Source organism: Psammomys obesus, unplaced genomic scaffold (genome assembly GCF_907164565.1).
Source record: "Psammomys obesus unplaced genomic scaffold, mPsaObe1.curated_primary_1811, whole genome shotgun sequence".
NCBI classification, from domain to species: Eukaryota; Metazoa; Chordata; class Mammalia; order Rodentia; family Muridae; genus Psammomys; species Psammomys obesus.
Window position 1 is genome coordinate 35,959,435 of NW_026593286.1, and position 20,575 is coordinate 35,980,009.

General features: G+C 42.7%; 1 protein-coding gene across 1 annotated transcript in view; it reads left to right on the plus strand.

Moving 5' to 3' along the window:
- Dnah7 (dynein axonemal heavy chain 7) overlaps positions 1–20,575 on the plus strand; it is a gene marked incomplete at its 5' end in the record, with an annotated part of 256,610 nt that overhangs the window by 213,268 nt on the left and 22,767 nt on the right. The window contains 7 exons of the mRNA XM_055616804.1: positions 1,257–1,433; positions 3,361–3,522; positions 4,378–4,578; positions 9,281–9,442; positions 11,975–12,160; positions 15,562–15,699; positions 19,766–19,996. Of these exons, the coding sequence (XP_055472779.1) occupies positions 1,257–1,433; positions 3,361–3,522; positions 4,378–4,578; positions 9,281–9,442; positions 11,975–12,160; positions 15,562–15,699; positions 19,766–19,996 (1,257 nt within the window). The remainder of the gene's footprint in view (positions 1–1,256; positions 1,434–3,360; positions 3,523–4,377; positions 4,579–9,280; positions 9,443–11,974; positions 12,161–15,561; positions 15,700–19,765; positions 19,997–20,575) is intronic.

Here is a 20,575-nt window from a genome sequence, read left to right on the forward strand (position 1 = left end):
TCTCTCTTGCTTTTTCTTCAAGTCTAGTTTCTTTTGTAATTAGCTTTTCCAAAGTTTTGCTGAGCTCCGAGGAAAGCATCAAGAGCAAGTAAAAACAGGAAGTAATTGTTTATAGCTTGGAGGGAGCATGTTGCAGTTTGTTGAGATTGGAACAAGGATGATGTCGTCTGACCTGTTTAGGTCAGACCTGGGTCACAATTAACTGGTACTGCATCCCAGAGATGCCGGGGGTAGGTCCTCACTGGGAAGCAAGGGCTGACCTCGATGAAGCTGACCGTGTCCTTCTTGTTAGCACATACCCACTGATGCGGAGACCCCAAGCCATAGCGTTCTACTTTCTCAAACAGGGCCCAAGCATATTCTCACCTCGGAAAATCCGCCAGCATTGCGTGGCTTGTTTCTTAGTAAAGAGCCTGTGTCTGTTTACAGAGCTCTGCCTCCCCCAGACCTTGACCGTAGCGGGGCTTTCGTAAAGATGTGGGGAGGCTGCGTAATGTATACGATATTTGCTGCTTCGGAGAGGTGGGGATATAATCTGTGTTTTAAAACCACAAGGCCTCAACTCTGCACAGAGAGCTGCAGACCACTGAGGAAGGGAGAGAGGAGGAGGAATAGTCTTCCCCAGGAAGAGCACAGCAATTGTTTGTCCAACAGCAAATAGCCCTGAAAACGCACATATGAGTAACATTGTACAGACTGAGCAGATTGTGTTTAGGAATCTATATGTATAGACTGCTCACATACGGGTATAACAACAACTAATGGAAAAATGTCATGAATTTTAAAGAGAGCAGCGAGGTGCCTATGGGAGGGCTGGAAGAGAGAAAAGGGAAGGGAGAAATTATGTAATCATAAAAATAAAAGAAATAATTTTAAAACTAGTTTTTTTTTTCTTCTCCATGTCTCGGATACTCATTAAAAGAAGTTAAAGTGCCTTGAATTTGGTGACTCATACCAGTCATCGGTAATTTTTTAAATCATGTGTAATTGTTTTTCTGAAAGGTATTTATATACCCAGTAACAGCCTGGATCTACCATGGCTAGCACCTAAGCTATAGAGCCGGAGTCCAACTTCTTTTATTTTGAGACAGGGTCTTGCAATATGGCCCAGCCCAGCTTTGAACTTGTAAGCTTCCTTCCTCAGACTTCCCCAGGCTGGGATCACCAGCGTCTGTTAGCACACCCAGCAATCGCTCTGTTTAGAAACTCCTTGAAGATTTTGACTCTTCTTTCAAATATGTTCTCGCCCCTCTTAGGTTATTCCGATGTTGCAGGAATTCATAATCAAGAAGTTGGGGCGCCCTTTCATTGAACCGCCCCCCTTTGATCTGTCCAAGGCGTTTGCGGATAGTAACTGTTGCGCGCCGCTGATCTTCGTGCTGTCTCCTGGAGCAGATCCCATGGCTGCTCTCCTGAAATTCGCTGATGACCAGGTACCTCACAGTGACAAAGCTATCTGACACTGTCCCCTTCCTTTACAGAAATTAATGTTTGCTCTAACGAAAGTCTTAAAGGATACGAGAGAGCTAAAAATTGTCACTCAACTATAGGAAGGGCTTAGGATTCTGAAACTTGACAAAGTTCCAAGAAAATGACACTTTATGGCAGTACTTACATTAAAAGTGTCTCCTTACACCACTTGTGAAACTAAAATCGGGGTCTCTGGTTGTGGTGGCACATGCAATTAGGATTTCCTCAAGGAGGCAGAGGCAGGAGGGTCGTGAGTCTGACACTAGGCTGGACTAAAATTGGGGGTTGAGGAGCATTTTCTTTGCTTGGCTCCACAGCCTTTATGGCGGTACGTGAGCTTGGTTGATTTACATTCAAGTCCAGCAAGTCTCGGGTGAACCTCTGGTCCTTCCCCTCTTCCTTGTCTCTAAAGGGGGCCAGCCCCCTTTCACTCTCAGAGCAGCTATGCATTATAGCCTCGTTGCCAGTACAGTGTGCTCAATTATCTATACTTGTAAGAGATTTTAAACCATATCCAAATTAATTTGCTGTAAGTGTTCTAATGCCACATTGTCTAAACAAGAAGTAGTAAACAGGAGACTGAAAGTTCTGAGTTGATTTTCTGCATTTTGGTTTAATCCGAATAACTTGTGTGGTAACACGTGTGCAGTTTCTAAAACCAACAGGGAGGATTGCAAGGAGGTCATGGCCTACACTGGACTTTGGTGGGCAGAGGTCATGACCGATATCACTTTGGTGATAGATGTTACTCATGTTTTCTCTCTGAAACTGTATAGAAGACTTTGAAGCAAACGGTGGCATCTCCATTCCATAGTGAGGGATACCAAAGCACAGAAGGAATAGCCTGTGGAAAGCCACGTGACCTTAAGGTTAAAGTAGTCTCTGTTGAGTCACTTCATACTTGAACAGCCTGGATTTTGTATTAGTGTTATGACTGTCTGATAAAGCACTCACTACTTGTTTGAGAAGTGTTGAGATTTGGAGGTCATGGTAAAAGATGGGGTGCTTTAAGTGTCAAGGTAGCGTGGCCATTCATTCCCAAGGCCATCCCAGTTGGACTGTGGAGTCTTGCAAAATGGAAGCGGGCCCACTAGTTGGGACAGAGATCTTGAAAGTCAGATAAGAAAGAGTGGCAGAAGTACTGGTGGTCGCTCTAAGAGTCCGTCATTCATAGGGCCTGTCTGAACAAATCAACACTGCCTCCGCCTCCTTTTGAACTGTTTCCTCTGTGTGACTCTTCTGTGTTGGGCAATGTTGTCATTCCCTGGCCCCGTGCCTGTCAAGCTTCTGCCCTGTCTCTGGTTGCCACCTCTACTTTTTTTTTTCCCAAAGTGTTTTCCCTCCACAGAGGTAGTTCCCATGCACAATGAGCAGTTGGAGAGGGCCCCAGATCCATTCTTCCCCTGTTCCTGTCATTGGAGACCTCTTCCAGGAAGTCTGGGGACAACTACCCTCAAAATGAGGAGATCCAAAAGCCACAGTTGAGCATGGGAAACATTCCCACAGAATTTCTTAAGGAAGGTGTTGACTGGGAGTCAGCGGTTAATGGTTTGAGTCTCCCAATTTTATCAGTATCGAAAGTAACTGACACACTCACTCCAGGGGAACAGGATAAGTACATCTTCCACTTCATATTTTCCTTCTTAGCTTTTTTTAGGGGTTGCTATATGACAGCTCTGCTCTTTAATCTACTTCTTTATTAAGAGTCCTCTTAGTGTTTTTATTTTCTATATCTTATATCAACAGCCAATAGCCCCACAGAATTTTCTTTTTATTACCATGATCATTCCTACATATTTTCATTTAAGTGTTGAATAGAGCATGTGCAGGTTATGTCTGTTTGAATCAAAGAATGATGCTTAGTGATACCTTTCTTATTCTTGTACACAGGGCTATGGGGGCTCAAAACTTAGCTCTCTATCTCTTGGCCAAGGCCAAGGGCCCATTGCTATGAAGATGTTAGAAAAAGCTGTCAAGGATGGAACATGGGTCGTTCTTCAAAATTGTCACCTTGCCACCTCTTGGATGCCAACTCTTGAGAAAGTTTGTGAGGTAAAAATGCAGATAGACATTTATTAGCGTGTACCTCCGCAGTCTCACTTTTGATACACATACCAAGGGCCTCATTTCTCGCATTGACAGGCTGCAGGTTATCCTTGTAGCTGGGTCACAGGAAAAATGGGTTCACACTGAGAATTGTACCTGAGATAATAGAGGAATAGAGACCCCCTTACCAGAAGGCAGTTCCCATCCAGTGTGTCAGGGGATTCTTGGCCCAGAGGAGCAGGAGTAATGATGAGAGAAACCCCAGTTTTACAGCAGTTATCCCTAGGCCTTAACGTCACAGTGCTACTGGAGGGCTCCTTGACCTCCGGTGTTCAGACCTGACAGCGCTAGCAGTGATAAACACTGACGCTTCAGGTACATCTGCTCTTGCCCTTTAGAGTACCCTTCTCTCTCAAACAAAGGAATCCAGTTTGGTGTAATGTAATTTGGGAGTAAGTGAGTGCATCACTTACTCCCAAATCTGGCTGCAGCAAGAGGAGGGTTTAGTCTTAATTTAGCCCTGGGATGAAGAATTGTTTTTGTAAATATTTCAGAAATGTTAGTGCATACATGAACATGTTAAGAAACCTTTAGTTTTTGAGCCAGGTCTGAACCACACAGCACCTCCATAAGCTGTATAGTCATGTAACTTAATTTTAAAGGAGACCGGCAACGCTCTGGGCCTTCTCAGTGAAGTGTGGTGATTCAGGTAGAAATGAATTTTGAGCTTTTGCTTATATTGCAACAATCCTATGTCTATATTATAGATGCTTCCTTCTTTTATCAGACTGTCCCTTACATGCACTGAGATGATTTCTCCAGTCTTATTCACACTTCTGTTTCTGATTTGTTTTCTCGCAGGAGTTAAGCGCAGAAACAACACACCCGGATTTCCGAATCTGGCTAACTAGTTACCCTTCTCCAAACTTCCCTGTGTCCGTGCTGCAGAACGGAGTGAAAATGACTAACGAAGCACCGAAAGGATTACGGGCTAATATCATCCGATCATACCTCATGGACCCGATCTCTGACCCCGAATTCTTTAACAGCTGCAGAAAGCCTGTTAGTGATGGCTAAGTCCTGTCACCCCAGCCCTGTAAAGCAATTCAAGAGGCCCCCGGTGATTGGGGGATGTGTACACAGAGTAAAACTACAAACTAAATAGGTCTCCTGCTTGGCAGCACAGTTGGTTTTGATTACTGATTATTGACTGTGCTGAAGTCAATGTTATTAATATTTTATTTTCATTTTACCACTAGCCCCACTCCTCCTCAGCTGAGATATTACAGAGTATCATTAATAATGTAGGCTTCTGTGGAGAAAGTCAGCTGTAAGCTATTCCCAGCCCAAATCTGCAAGGCTGGAGTACTTGTTCCAGGATATGAACTGAGCCCTTTACTATCTGGAACCATCTCTCTAAATTAAAACATAAAAACATTTCCTCCACATAATCATAATGAGAGCCAGAATGCTTTTCCTTCTCGATTGATGGGACTCATAAGGGTCTTTTCTGAAGCCACCAGGCAGGCCGGGAAAACACCCACTGTTTTTATGATTAGGATTCTGTCTGAGTGTCTGTGACCTAAAATTGTTTCATAGTGTTTTGCTGTAATTAGAAATGGAAGGACTCTTTTATATGAGGTTATGAACCTTGATAAGTTTTGCCATTCAAAAGCTCACTGTCTTGATGTCTGAACAGTATTTAAGTCACATCAAAGGAAAGCACTAACACTAAAGTATGTTCATTATGCAAAGTTTGGACACACACAGAAAGAGAGAGAGAGGACAGAGAGAGAGGAGAGAAAGAGGAGGGGAAAACAGAAAGAAATAAATTCACAAATATCTATTTAAAATGGAGTCAACCTTGCCCTGAACCTCCAAGACCTGTGTATGACTCTCTTTTGCACTGACAAGGCTTGGAGAAAGCTGCTGACTCCCATACAGGTAGTGAGGACATCTCCATATGATAAGCTGGACAGAGCCCCTTTTGCAAGTGTAATGTAACCTTCTCCTTTTCCTACATTAAAGCTTCTGCCCTGTAGTAATCACATTTTATAGGTAGAGGCGTTAATGAAACAGCTCCAACCCAAGATAAAATCTCATTAAATCCCATAACACCTTACATTTTTACATTTTAAATTTTTATTTGGAAATGATTTTATATTTACAAGAAAACTATAAATATAAAGTAGTATAAGGAACAACCTCTATTGTCCTTTTCCATATTTACCTGCTGTTAATATTTTACACTATTTGATCTGTTGTTTTGTGTTTCCTCTCTATGTATCCAAATACATTAGTATCTATGCATACATACATTTCCTCTTTGTGTCTCTATTTCTCTGTCTCTCTCTGCATCTCTCTGTCTCTCTCTATGTGTGTAAGAGACTCCTTGTGTGTGCACACTCAGTGAACCCTTGGCATCCATGGAGGATTATTTATAGTCTAGAACTTTTCTCAGATACTCAAGCACATAGATGTTTCAGCTTCATATAAAATGGTATGACATTTGCCTATAACTTAGACATATCCTCCTATGTACTAGCTTAAATAATTTTAAGTAACTTATAATATATAATAGAATGTGAATGGTACATAAGTATTTGTCAGTTTTCTTGTGTGGGGAATAAGAAAACTACATATTCAACACCAGCACAATCAAAAACATTTTAATCTGAGGCTGCTTAAACTAATGAATGCAGAACGTGTATATGTGTGTCTATGTATGTACACACACATACACACACATTGAAGGTAAGCTAGACATATCATGACCTCTTATTCTTAAATACTTTTAGGAAGGTCTAGCATTTTGACATCGAGACCGTGTTGACACCTACAGAGTTCACACCTGCAAGCCGTGTAGTCAAATTCCCAAAAGCTCTCCGACTGTCTAAAGTTTTGTGTCACGTTTAGAGGTATCCTGGGGTGCCTGTGGCCTGCAGGTCCCAAGTTGGACACTTATGTATGTTTCCGGAATAGGGAGCCCAGTATCGTTGGTCACTCTGTCCTGTGTTTCTGTGTGGTCAGCAGCATCGCTCCCATGTGTGTAAGAGCACTGGGGTACGGTTCAGAGTCATGTTCACCTGTAACTGTGTTCCCTCCCTTATGCTGTTTCCGCTTCGTTCCTGTGGTGCTGGGGGTCAGGCCCAGGCCTGTGCGTGCTTGGCAAGCACTGCACCTCTGAGCTGGCTCCCCGGACTCTACACCCTTTAACCCGAAGCATTTCCTCAGCCCTTCTTGCCTTACATCACGGGCATTTCTGAAGAAGGCATTTCATGATAGTGTTTGAACATGGAATTTACACAGTCAGAATCTGTGGGACTTTTTTCTTTTCTTTCTTATTTTCTTTCTTTCTTTTTTTTTTTTTTTTTTTTTTTTTTTTTGGTGTTTTGAGACAAGGTCTCTCTGTGTAGCCTTGACTGTCCTGGACTCGCTGTGTAGAACAGGCTGGTCTCAGACTCACAGTGATCTACCTGACTCTGCCTCCCCAAGGGCAGAGATTATAGGTGTTCCCCACTGTGCCCAGCTTGTGTGATATTTTCTGATGATTAGATTCAGCTTTTTAAATCTTAGCCAAATTATTAAGTAGGTGATGTGTCCTCAGCGGATGAAACTAATTTTTATCTTCTAAAAAGGCGTTGATTAGTTCCTCCTCAGTCTACTGACTGGTTTTCTTCTGTCGTTGTTAGGGTGTGCCACCCTCCCTCCATACTTAGCATCTTTGAGTATCTTTCACCCGTAAGTGCTTTTTCCACAGCTGCAGCCCTCAGAACTTTTGACACTTGGCACTCACTCCTCACAAGCAGTGGCCCTTCTTCCCATGTGTTTACCCAGTGTTGGCATGGACATAGGTATTGTTAATTTCCCCCAATGCTTTGCAATGAATTAATCGTGAATTTTATACTCAAATTGTTCCAGTTTTGTCAATGGGATCGCCATTAAACTGGTTGTGTATGTATATCAGCTTTAGGAGTTCTGTGCTGTTAGCAGCTCACGCTTCCTAATGCAAGATGTCCAGGCTCATCTCGATCTATCGTGAGTATGTCACGGAGCCAGCCATTTTTCTGAAGAGCTCTGCTTCTTTTGAGTGTTGGATAGTATTGGAAACCACAATGAATATTAAACGAGTTCCTTGACACTTAAATATAGACACATAGCCATGCATAGTGACATATACCTTTAATCCCAGCACTGTGTAGGCAAAGGCAGGCAGATCTAGAGTTATATGGAGAGACTCCTGTCTAAAAAGAAAAACAAAAACGAAAGAAAGAAAATAGACATACAAATATAGAGATACACATTTATCTCACACACACCCTTCAGAAGTGATGAATACATATCAGTATTTTCAGTTTCACTGCATCTTCCTGCATTCTTGTCTTTATTCATTTCACGTTGTTTGTCTTTTCTTTTACATTGAGACATCTGGCTTCTAACAATTGTTAATTGACTTGATCAATGATTCAATACGTATAAAATAATTCAGCGTTATGCTAGCATGTTTACTCAATTTCTTTAAATTTATGCTACCTCTTTTTTTTTTGTCAAACATGTTCCTTTAATTCTCTTTCACTCTTCTTGTTTTCCATTCTCTTTTTCAAGTTTATTCTATGAGAGAAACATTATCTTGTGGGATAAAACTGAGGCCTCCATGGGATTTTTCTGATTTTTGCTAAATAAAAAAAAATATAGTTTCTTTCAGTTGCAAGGATATGGTACAATATGTTAATTACTACACTGTTATTAAAAATGTAGGCTTTGGGTTCTCCAAGCTCTAACCCAGTGGCCCTGGTTAGCAGGTGGCAGCCTCCTTTTCATAATCCCTGGCACAGCTGGCAGCCTTTAGTTACTTCAGAGTGGTTCTGACACAGGAAGGGACAAATGTTCCCAACCTCAGCTGGGAACTTTTTGGTCTAGGCATGGGTGTAAGGCAACACTCTCCATCTTCCCCGCCCGTTTCACTTTTGATGCAGTCTGTTTCTGGCTCTCCAGCAAAGTTTCCTCAGACAGTTCTTACTGTGAGGTTTCCTCACGACACGGTACAAGCTGTCTTCCCCAGCTTCCCCCACTCCTCGGTATTCCCACCAAGTTGGCCCACTGCCTGTCTGTGCGGTTGCCGTTTCCCTCTGGATCTTCTACCCCGTAGCAGCGGATTGTTTTCTTTTCTCTTCTGAGTTTTACATTTCCCACAGTCCCCAGGTCAGGTGAGCGTGAACTCTGACAGTCCACTGATTTCTTCCTAGCCAGGATGACCGTCTCCCCTTCATGCCCTTCACTAGGGCGGATGAGAGCAAGCTGACTACCATCAAAGAAGTTACTTTGTGGAAATGGCTCCACAACTCTGCCTCAAGCTCTGTTGTTGGCATTTTTAGGTTTTAGAATTACCAGTTTAGGTCAAATTATCTCCTTTGAAATTTCTCCACAATGGTCTAAGATTAGACATAGAATTCATAATTCTTGTGTTTCTCCAGTTGGGAGCCCCCCTCACCCCCCCCCCCAAAAAAAAACCTACTGTAAAATTCAAATTAGATGAACTTGCTCTGTTTTCTGGAAACCTAGTACACATAGCCATGTGTGCTGCATGGGTTTGAGTACGAACGGGCACATTTTTGCCTGAAGCGCCCGTAGAAATACACTTGTTTTAGTTATTTTGGTGATGAAAAGAATCCCATACCATTTATAAAAGCTATATTAATTTAAAAACATTGCAAGCAATGTTCACAGGAAAAAAATGTCATTGGACAATTTCTTCTCGTTACAGGTGGAATTCAAGAAACTGCTTTATGGCCTCTGTTTCTTTCATGCTTTGGTACAGGAGAGGCGGAAATTCGGACCCCTGGGGTGGAATATTCCTTATGAATTCAATGAGACAGATCTGAGGATCAGCGTGCAACAGCTCCACATGTTCCTGAACCAGTATGAGGTACCGTAAACAGCACAGCAAGGATATTATCTCTTTACTCTTTATCATGTCGTAAGTGTTGGTGCAGGGACTTCTGATTAAATCTGCTCTTATAAAATAAATTGCAAGGCAGCTCCCAACAGCCTATTAAGTAGTACTTTATTATAACAGGAAATTGTAACTGCTTTAGGAGGTAGTTAGGATGTCAGTTTGTCTCAAAGGAGCCTCTGTTTTATCTTTTATTTTTGACACATAGCCACCTGTGGGGATTTGAGAAGGAATGATGTTGTATTTATTATGAAAAGACTGTAAACCAGCTAGGCTTAGAAATGGGGTGGGGCAGGAGGATCAGTATTCTTCTTTTCTGAAGCACAGATTCACTTCTTGCGAAATTAAGTTTTTGTTCTTGAGTCTCGACTCTTTGTCTAGAAATAAACTACTTAAAACTCTCTAAAAGGAGGAGGCCTCTCTGGAAGGAGGCCAGAGAGCCTAATGTCACATCAGATGCCCTTCACACTTCACAATTTTGATTCTCTCTGGGGCTTTTGTTACTGTTTTGTTTCCATTTTGAGCTAGAGTTTCAATGTGTAGCCCTGGCTGGCTGGAACTCACAGAAATTCTCCTGCCTCAGCTCACCAAGTACTGGGATTTAAGGCATGCATCAGCACATCAATGCTTTCTTTTTTCTTTTCCTTTTCTTTTCCCCTTGAAGTACCATTTGATTTCCTTTCCCAGGCTGGACTTGAACTCACTCTGTAGGCCAGGCAGGCCTTGAACTTGAGATGCTCCCACCTCAACACCTTGAGTACTTTTCACAGTACTCTTTCTTCCTTTCTCCCCTCCTTCCTTCTCTCCCTCCCCAGCCTTTCCCCTCTTCCAGTCACTTTCCCATTTTCTCCTTCTTGCTTTCTCCCTCTCTCAGGAACATCAAACACTGAGCATGATGGGAAGTACCCCTTGTCAACTGGGTTTTAATAAGTTTGAAACTGTGAAAGTTGTTCTGTAAATCACTGCAAGCGCCTGTAAGAACAGAGAGCTCCAGCCTCCCTTCATCTCCCTCCCTAAAGCAAGAATCATACTCAAGTTCAGTTGGATAGCTTTAATTAAATCTATCACTGGAATATAAAAAAAATTCAGACTTTTAATTTGCACATGGGGAGGATTGAATTCTATTCCAATAAAAGCAAAGAAGAAATTAAGTAAATAAAGATGGAGGGCTCAAGTGGCAGAAACACTCAAGTGCAGCATAAACGGGATGAATTGTTTTCCTACAGTAACACCTACAAAACGAAAGAGCAGAACTAGTAATAGAGACAAAATACCGTGCCAGAGGGGGATGTATCCGAGCTAAAATAATTATACAAAACCAGTGCAGAACATTTTTAGTTAGCAATTTGAATATCTGGAGAATATATTCTACCTTAAAATATAGTCTGTAGTGAGGAGTTAATTAAAATATGTAAGTATGCAAGTTTGGTTTATCACTTAAAAAATCAAATCCATGGAATCAACACAAACAAAGAGAATTTGAAATACAAGGCCCCATCAGTAGGTACAGAAAAAAAAAAATCATTTGACATCCCATATCTATTAGTGATAAAAACACTCTCGGTAAACTAGGCCTAGAGAAGAACCTGTTCAACACAGAAAGGAGTATTTTTCTAGCCACAGTTCTACTTTTGTGGACATAATGACCATGGCGATTCTTAAATAAGAAAGGATTTGTTTGGGGCCTTGAGTATAGTTTCAGAGGATTGGTTCATTGTCATCGTGGTGGGGTGCATGAATGGCGCTGGAGCCCTAGCTGGGAGCTACATCCTGATCTGCCGGCTAAGAAACGGAGAGACTGGGCCTGGCATGGGCTTTTGATGTTCAGTAAGATCGCTGTTCTGCACCTACACAGGAAAGCCAGCTCTGTCAAGTAGGAAGTATGATGAACTTCGCTTGTCACAAGGCAAGAAACACCTGGAGTTACCAATGGCCAGAGAGCCTGGGGCACCCTCCCAGAGAGACAGGCACAAACATGCTCCCACCGTCGCCTGCTGTTGTACTTCTGCTCTCTTGATTTTAGTCACCAAAGGACAGCCACAGAAAAGTAATCTAGAATTACAATGCAAACAATGTTAAGAATAGAACTACAATAGGGAACATGGCAGGTATACAATACCCATGGAAGAGAGGAGTGAAAGGATTTAGATATTAAATGGTGAAGAGAAAAGGAAAAGTCTTACCTTATGTTAGAATAAATGTTAATAAAATATATACAACTAAGACCCTCGCAAGTATTTTAAACTATTATTAATTCAAATTATATTATTGAACAATAAACAAATTACAACAGATTACAGAAGTTTTAGTCCCAGCATTGGCTAAATGGAAATGAAATAAGCCAAGAGAACGTAACGGGGAAAACTGCAGTAATTAGCAGGAAAGCATATAAAAGGAGAGTGTGTTATCACAAGCTTTTAGGAAGCTGTTTAGCCTAGCCACAGTAGCCATGCGTGTGCTGCTGGTATCTCCTCACTGGCTGGTGACTGCAGCTCTGAACCTTAGGAACTTCCTTACGATGCTCTACGGTACATGACCGGGGAATGCAATTACGGAGGCCGGGTGACGGACGACTGGGACCGGCGCACGCTGCGCAGCATTCTGAACAAGTTCTTCTGTACAGATTTAGTTGAAAAAGCAGACTACCAGTTTGACTCGAGTGGCATCTACTTCGTCCCTCCTCTTGGCGATGTAAGTATGCCCCCTTTAAGAAACCTAAAATCAGGAAAACAAGAAACTCCTGGGGACTGGTGAGAGAGCTTCTCATGGTGACTTCCCAGCAGACTTTTAATCTTACTGTTCACCCTGTTTTGTGCTTTTCTCAGCTATGTAGGAGCAGAGCATACACAGTGTGCAAAGAGAGTTGGGAGGTTCCTATTTGCTGTGATGTGAGATGGGTTGCCTAGTCACTTGAAATTTTACCTTCTTGAGCTTGATGTTTGGGTCAAAGGACCTTGTCACAACTTAAATGAGTACACACATGCTGGGGATCATAAAATATTAGCAGTAACAATTAACATTTATACCAAAGTAATCTTTAATTAGTGCTAAGTCATGATTTCACTGCAGCATCAAATTAACATTGTATCATTTTTTTTTTAATTCCTTTACGAACAAGGAAGCAGATTCATTGAGGCTGATTGACCCGTCAAAGGTCACTAAAACAGAAGGTGGAGAACCACTGGGGCACAAGGCCATTGCTTCCAGCCCTGTGCCCTGCCTTCAGAACAATAGTACTTAGATACTTTCAAGGGCTTTCCAGCATACTCCACTCATTTCTCATTTGATCCCCAGGATCAAATAATATGCACTGGGGTTGAACCCACGGCCACATGGCATGGGAGATACAAAAAATAAATTGATAACCCCGACCCATCATTAATTAGGGCTGATGTTGGGGGTAAGGAGACCAATAATGATGAGTTGTTAGGTGGTCAGAAAAAAGGGGGAGGACAACAAATATGTTTCATGACCTGTATCATAAAACTATTAGTGTTAAAAACCTCCATGGCCATGAATTCATGTATGTTTTTTTTTTATCTTTTTTTAAAATTTTTTATTAATTACACTTTATTCACTTTGTATCCCCCCTGTGGTTCCCTCCCTCCTCCTGTCCCAATCCCTCCCTTCCTCTACCCTCTGCATGCATGCCCCTCCCCAAGTCCACTGATAGGGGAGGTCTTCTTTTCCTTCCTTCTGATCCTAGTCAATTAGGTCTCATCAGGAGTGGCCACATTGTCTTCTTCTGTGGCCTGGTAATGCTGCTTCCCCCTCAGGGGAAGGTAATTAAAGAGCAGATCAATCAGTTCATGTCAGAGACAGTCCCTGTTCTATTACAATGGAACCCACTTGGATACTGAACTGCCATGGGCTACATCTGTACAGGGGGTCCTAGGTTATCTCCATGCATAGTCCTTGGTTGGAGTATCAGTCTCAGGAAAGACCCCTCTGCTCAGATTTTTTGGTTCTGTTGCTCTCCTTGTGGAGTTCCTGTCCTCTCCAGATCTTGTAAAAATTGTGGTATGTCTACACAATGGAATATTACTTAGAAATGAAAAACAAGGAAATTATGAAATTTGCAGGTAAATGGTGGGATCTGGAAAAGATCATCCTGAGTGAGCTATCCCAGAAGCAGAAAGATGCACACGGTATATACTCACTCATATATACATATAATATAGGATAAACCTATGAAAATCTGTATACCTAAAGAAACTCATCAAGAGGGAGGACTCTTGTTAAAATGCTCAATTCCTATCCAGAAAGGCAAAGAGGATGGACATCAGAAGAAGGAGAAAAGAGGGAACAGGTCAGGAGCCTGCCACAGAGGACCTCTGAAAGGCTTGCCCTGCAGACTATCAATGCAGATGCTGAGACTTATGGGCAACCTTTGGGCAGAGTGCAGGGAATCTTATGAAAGAAGTGGGAATTCATGGATGTTTATGTATGATTATATGAGCACTGGTGAAAGCATAATTTTTGAGGGTTAACTTCTTTTTTATTTTAAAATTTACTTCTATGTGTATGAGTGTTTTGCCTACATATATGTGTGTGTGTTTGTATGCTTCATGCATGTGCAATGCCTAAAGAGGCCAGAAGAGGGCATTGGATCCTGTGGAAGCAGAGTTGTAGGTGGTTGTGAGCCACCTGCTGAGAGTGCTGGGAACTGAACCCTGGTCCTATGCAAGAGCAGCAAATTCTCTTAACCATTGAACCATCTTTCCAGCTTCAGAAAATATAAATTTTGATGCAAATTCATAGAAACATATTATAAAATGCGTGCACATGTGACTAAAAAGATGTGTAATATTAAAGATTGGGTATCTCAGAATTAATAAAACAACATTTATTCCTAAACTTCTATTTTTCACGATGAGAGTAAAGTGGAATAAACCAGAAAAGATCATTTTAATTGTGATGAACTAAAGAACAGTCACCAGCAAGGTGAGTGCGGAGCATACGGAGCGAGCATCTATACTCCTGGCTGAGGAGACTGAAGCAAAAGTTCAAGGCTAAGCAGTGTGTAGTGGAGCTCACCTTTAGTACCAGCACAGAGGAGACTGAGACAGGCAGATCTCTGAGTTTGAGGCCAGCCTGGCCTACACAGAGAGTTCTAGGACAGCCAGGGCTACGTAGAGAAACCCTGTCTCAAAACAAAAACAAACAAACAAACAAACAAACAAAAATCCAAAGGCACACAAACAGTCCAAGGCCAGACTACATAGTGAGACCCTGTCTCATCACACAGCAAAAAAAGTCACTAGGAAAATATAATACAGAATTTGTCTAGCGATTCAGAAATACTGGGGTGTCTTGAAGAGTGATAGAGCCTTTCTCAGCTCTTAGCGAGCTTGTCTTAGGAGACTGAGGGCCTGGCAACCTGACAGCCACCAAGACTATTCTGAGCAGTGGCTTTCACGGTCTTGCCTTTCAAATTTGGAGAATGAATCCGCGCATGGCCTACAGAGGGTGAGGTTAGAGAGCTTTTATAGATTCATAGGTGGGGACGTAAGAGGGATTGTAGACAGGGAGAGAGGAAGGAAAGGAGAGAAGAGAGCGGAGCAGAGGAGAGGCCCTGGAAATACCTACCACTGAGCTCTTAGTCTGGGGCCTATTTAAAGGACTTATGCAGAAACAATTGAGTGAACGCTGGGTCCAGGTGTCCAAACGTAAGGAGTCCAGGTACTTCCTCCGAGTCTCAGTCCTTACATAGCCTCAGGGCAGAGGTGCTCAGCTCTAAGCAACAGAAGAATAAGGAAACAGAGGCAGACTTTTCCTCTGGAGTTCTGGCTCCAGCGAAGCCATTCTCAGAACTGCTGCTTCATCGCTGCCCGGCTGACCAGTTTCCATGCCCCTCTGTCGTTGCTAGGGTAAGTTCCTAAATTATATTACCAGAAACCGCTTTCCTTGTCAAAATAAGTGGCCCATACTGTTTAGCCTTGTCCCGAGCTGAAAGAAGGGAAGACACTCAGCACGCAGGCTCACAGGCTCATCCGCTCCGTGGTCGAGGACTGAAAAGCCTTGTTTCTGAGTCAAGTTCTCCCTCATAATTGACGTCTAACCTCCTGACTTCTGGCCATTCATCTTTGCAGCACAAAAGCTACATCGAGTACACGAAGACCCTGCCACTGACTCCATCCCCAGAAATCTTTGGGATGAATGCCAACGCCGACATCACTAAGGATCAGTCGGAGACGCAGCTGCTGTTTGATAACATTCTCCTTACCCAGGTGTGTGCTATGCGATTCATGGCTCCTGAGCTAGAGCCAGCACGCATCTCTCTGCCCCACCATCCGGCGCAGCCTCCTGACAAAACTGCCAAAGTAAAGAAGCTCTCAAAGCAAAAGAAAAAACATGCCCGCAAAATCCCTTAATTATGGACTTGAGCGTAGAGAATGTGGGCATCTGGCGTTTTCTTTTATTCAGTCCTGCTTTGGAACAAAAGCATCTCTTTGAGTCCCTTACTTCCAGGAATTCCAGTTTGTTTTGCTTTCATGCCTAAGCCTTGCCCCAAATATAGCATTTATTATCTCCCTTTCATTTAGGTAGGAACTGGCATTTTAAAGATGCCTGGGAAGCATTTCGGGAGCAGGATCTGTGTAGAATTTTACCTGTTTTATTTTCTAGTCTCCTACCGATTCAACAGCAGTTGCCTATTTTATGATTCATCTTTATTTAATATCCAAGGACATTTTACCTAATTTGCATAAAAGTTCTTTTTACACTGTTTTATTAGATTTCCTACCACTTTAAGTATAGGATAGCAATATCACAAAATGAATCTAAATAGATAGTTTATTGGTGGAAGGCACACAGCCCTGTTGGTGGAACAAATGTGCCCAGGTGAGTAGAAGGGTAAAATCTTAACATCTAAAATGTGGGCAGCAGTCTGTTCATTAAACAGTTGTTCATCCTGCATCCACCAAGAGGCACTCTCTTTCCTTAGAGGATAACCTCACTTGTTCATAATCTTTGAAAGCAAATTAATCTAGTTGCCAAGAGTTCCCACGGAGATTAAGTAAACTAAGGATGCCTGACTACTCAGCCAGGCAGACGCAGGTGTTTTCACGGCCTCCTGGAGTGAAGCAGTGATGGTTCCTGTTCTTATGGTGCGGGCTTCTCCTTAGCACTGCTTTGTCTTTGTAGCAAACCAAGGAATGAGGGGCCGTTGCCGTTCATGTTCTATAGAGAGGAAAATGAGACACAAGAGGATTAAGTAGTTGAACTAAGGTTGGGGAGTCCAGTTTCAAGGCGAGACCCAAAGCCAAGCGGTGTGACTGTCACTGGTTTGGCTGAGAACCTGTGTTCTGAGCTGCTCTCCTGTACTCTCTTTCCACATTCTGTAGATGCATCAGACCTGAGACTCATCCACAGAAGGCCACAAATCAGGAGGATGTGGGGTGTGTTATCACAAAGCCTCTATTTCTAGCTTCTGCTAGTATACCCATTAAAAACTATTCTTGATGCCCATTTCACACATTGATGACATGAAAACCTGTCACTGACAGAGTACACACAAAGTATATGAGCAAACACGGGTAAGTCAGTCCTGAGGAACTGATTTATTAGAAGCTTGTCATATGTGAAAGCCCGATGGCAGGATTATTTTAGTGTCTTCGGTTTTATTTAAACTTGCTGGTGTGTGTCACATGGCAGAACCCTAAAACAATGGACTCATTCTAACAGAAAATGGCTCAGAACCAAACAAATAAGTTGGATATGCCAGGGTGTCTCCTCAGGATGTGATTACACAACCTATTTCATACTCCTTGGACTCCAACTGGCAAGTGTGACTTTCACAGTATGTAAGCGGTGGCTCCTGAGTCACAGCTCAGAGACAGAGACCAGAACTGCAGGGCTTTGCAAGCCAGTTCATGGTGACAAGACTTTTGTACTAATTTCCTTAACTAACACATCTCAGAGAAAAATGGAAGAGGCAGATAATACCAGAGTCAAGAGTAAAAAAATTTTTTTCAGTGATCTTTTGCTTGTGCTTACCAGTCACACTTTATTTAAGAAGGAAAATTATGAGACCAATATGCTGTGGAATCTCTAAAAGGCTAAACCCTGCAAGGTCTCTTTTAGAATAGATCCCACTCATCTTTCCCCAATTAAAGGAAGACCACCCAACCAGGTGAGGCAACTCATAGTCATAATGGCAGCACTTGGGAGGCCAAAGCAGCAGGATCTCAAGTTCAAGGCCTCTCAGGGCAGATCAGTGAGCCATGCACCTCATCTTTTTCATGTATACTGTTGGGTGTATTTCTGTGCCTATGTGTGTGGGCAGGTGTTGAAGTCATAAGATGGAGTCAGGTGTGCTGGAGTTGGAATTGCAGGCAGCTGTGAACCTTCCAGCCTGGTGCTGGGAACTGGACTCGAGTCCTCTGTAAGAGCAGCAAACACTGGTAACTGCCAAGCCATTTCTCCAGCTTCTCCTTTGCTTCAAACTAAACAGTGAAAAAGGGAGAAAGGGCTGGGTTGAATGGCAACTCAGAGGGGTAGTGTTTGTCTGGAATAGTGGTTCTCAACCTTCCTAAGGCTGAGACCATTTAAGACAGCTTTTCGTGTTGTGGTGCCCCCAGCCATAAAATTATTTTCATTGCTGCTTCATAACTGAAATTCTACTATTGTTGGGAATATCAGTGTAATGTAGTGTAATTATCTATGTTTTCCAACCTTCTTTTCGGTTTTTCGAGAAAGGGCTTCACTATGCAGCCCTGCTTGTCCCGGAACTCACTCTGATGATCTTAGGTGACCCCTGTGAAAGGGTTGTTTGACAAGCCTCCCCACCCCCAAAGGGGTCACGCCCCACAGGCTGAGAACCACTGGCCTAGCACATGTACGGCCACAGTTTCGACTGTCAACATAGGGGGGAGGGGATGACCTTAGAAAGCTGGTGGTGGTGACTGTGGCAGTACAGAGGAAAGGTGGAGGAAAGGCAGGAAAGGCAGTAGAAATGAAAAGTCAGCGCTTCCAAAGGAGCAGCACCCTGCACCTCCTGACGCTTCTCACCAGGCGAACACTGCTCTCTAAACCCACAACTCCAATGGTGTGGTTTGGGGGAGATAAGAAGGCTGGCTGAGTCGCTGAAATAGTTTTCTTACATTTTTGGTCGGTTATAAGCCTGAGGTTTTGTGTGTGTGTGTATGTGTGTTATTTTTGTAGGTTTTACGTTTTCTGTGTTTTAGTACAGCTTCTGCTAGGAAGTAGAATAATTTTAATACATTTATGTCATTTTAGATGTAGGCCAAAGTACAAAAAAGGAAATTATTCTGTAAAAGCAATAAAACGGAAGATATTTCACTTAGTCTGGGCCCAGCATTCATTATTTTTTCCTTCTATTATTTGGTTTAAATATTAATTGTAAACTAAGTACTTTGGGACTGTAAAAAATGTTTATGGGCATAGTTCTTAAATTTTTTTTTTTTTTTTTACTAGCAGGCAATTAAAACTTGCCAGCATTTAATTGCTTTATTGTCTGATTTTTATAAGCTCCTCTAGCGGTATGTGATGTAGGTAAGAAATCTAAGTGAAAATGATAGTATTCACAGAATAGAATGTTTAATATTAATTGTAAGGAGACCGGGAGAGGTAAACTAGGAAGGAGACTAAAGTCAGTTTTCCTCTGCTGGAAAAGTGTGAGCTCGTCAATGTGCCCGGCAGTGCTTATCCCCTCCCCGCACCCCCCTCGGAGGACATTTGTTCTCAGAATTTTCTAAAAGCCATTCCAGAAAACGTAGATTCATTTACGAGATGACACTGTAAACACGAAGCACAAATTACATCCCATGTGCCTTTCTAGCTTCAGAAAGGAATCACTAACACCCTCCCATCCTTCCTCCATAATGGGGCCTCCGAAAGGAAGATGCGCCTGCTCTCTTTGTCCTACAGGCCCGAGCAGAGCACCGTAGCTGTGCTTCTAGCAAGCCAGTGCAGCAGTTATTGGCAAATAGATTTCGTGGCAAGCTTTCTCAAGACACAGCCACATTTCCTCCTTATCGGTGTTGGTGGTTGTCATTGCCCAGCTGCTCAGTCAAGGCTTAGAGGGCACAGGATAGACAAATGTCCCCTAAGGTCCTGCTTCTCTAGACACAGCACATGGGTCTCCTTCCTCCCGTCTCACGCTCATCTCTCAAAACTTCATTCCCCATGGCTTCTGCAATCATTTTGATAAATCTTATGTGGAGAAGAATTTTGGATAGAATAGACAGAGTCATCCTCAGATTTACCTGCCAGTTTTTCCCTCTCTTCTGTCTGGCCTCTATGAGGGTGTTTGTAACAGTTTGAATTCTTCAGTCTCGTTCATCAGGTTCCGGAGGAAAGTCGTCAGATGAAGTAGTAAACGATGTGGCTGGGGACATCCTGGGTAAACTTCCCAACAACTTTGATATTGAGGCTGCCATGAGGAGATACCCGACAACCTACACTCAGAGCATGAACACGGTGCTTGTCCAGGAGATGGGCCGCTTCAATAAGTTGCTGATGACCATAAGAGAATCGTGCATCAATATTCAGAAAGCAATCAAGGTAAGGTAAAGTGAGCAAAAGAATCACTAAGTTAAACAGCGCACTTTCATTGATTTAGCAAATATTTGTTAGTTCTAGGTCTGGAATTAGTAGAGAGATACGTAAGTACGACTGTGCACACTAAGGAGACATTTGCTAAGCCATAGGAGAACAGGCCTGCATATTAGCAATAAAGATAAGCAAAACGTTAAACAAATACAATCAGAAGAGCTAAGGATTTATTTTATTTGCATGTGTGTGTGTGTGTACGTGCACACGTGCATGTGTGTGTGTCTGTGTCTGTGTGTGTAGATACTCATGAAGGCCAGCAGGGGGCATAGGATTCCTTGAAGATGGAGTTACAGTCGTCTGCTGTAACAGTCAACGCTCTTAAGTACTGAGCCATCTCTCCAGGCCCATACACAACCGTCATGTGATTAGTTCTTTAGAAATGAGGAGGAGAAGTGAGGAGAGTGGGAGTGTGGTGTGTTTGAGGAAGGCTGGGGCAGATTCTCCTGAGGACAGAGCCTAAATGGCACCAAAGAGGGACCGTTAAGGGAAGAACATGAGACAGATGATTCAACAGTCATAAAAGCCAAC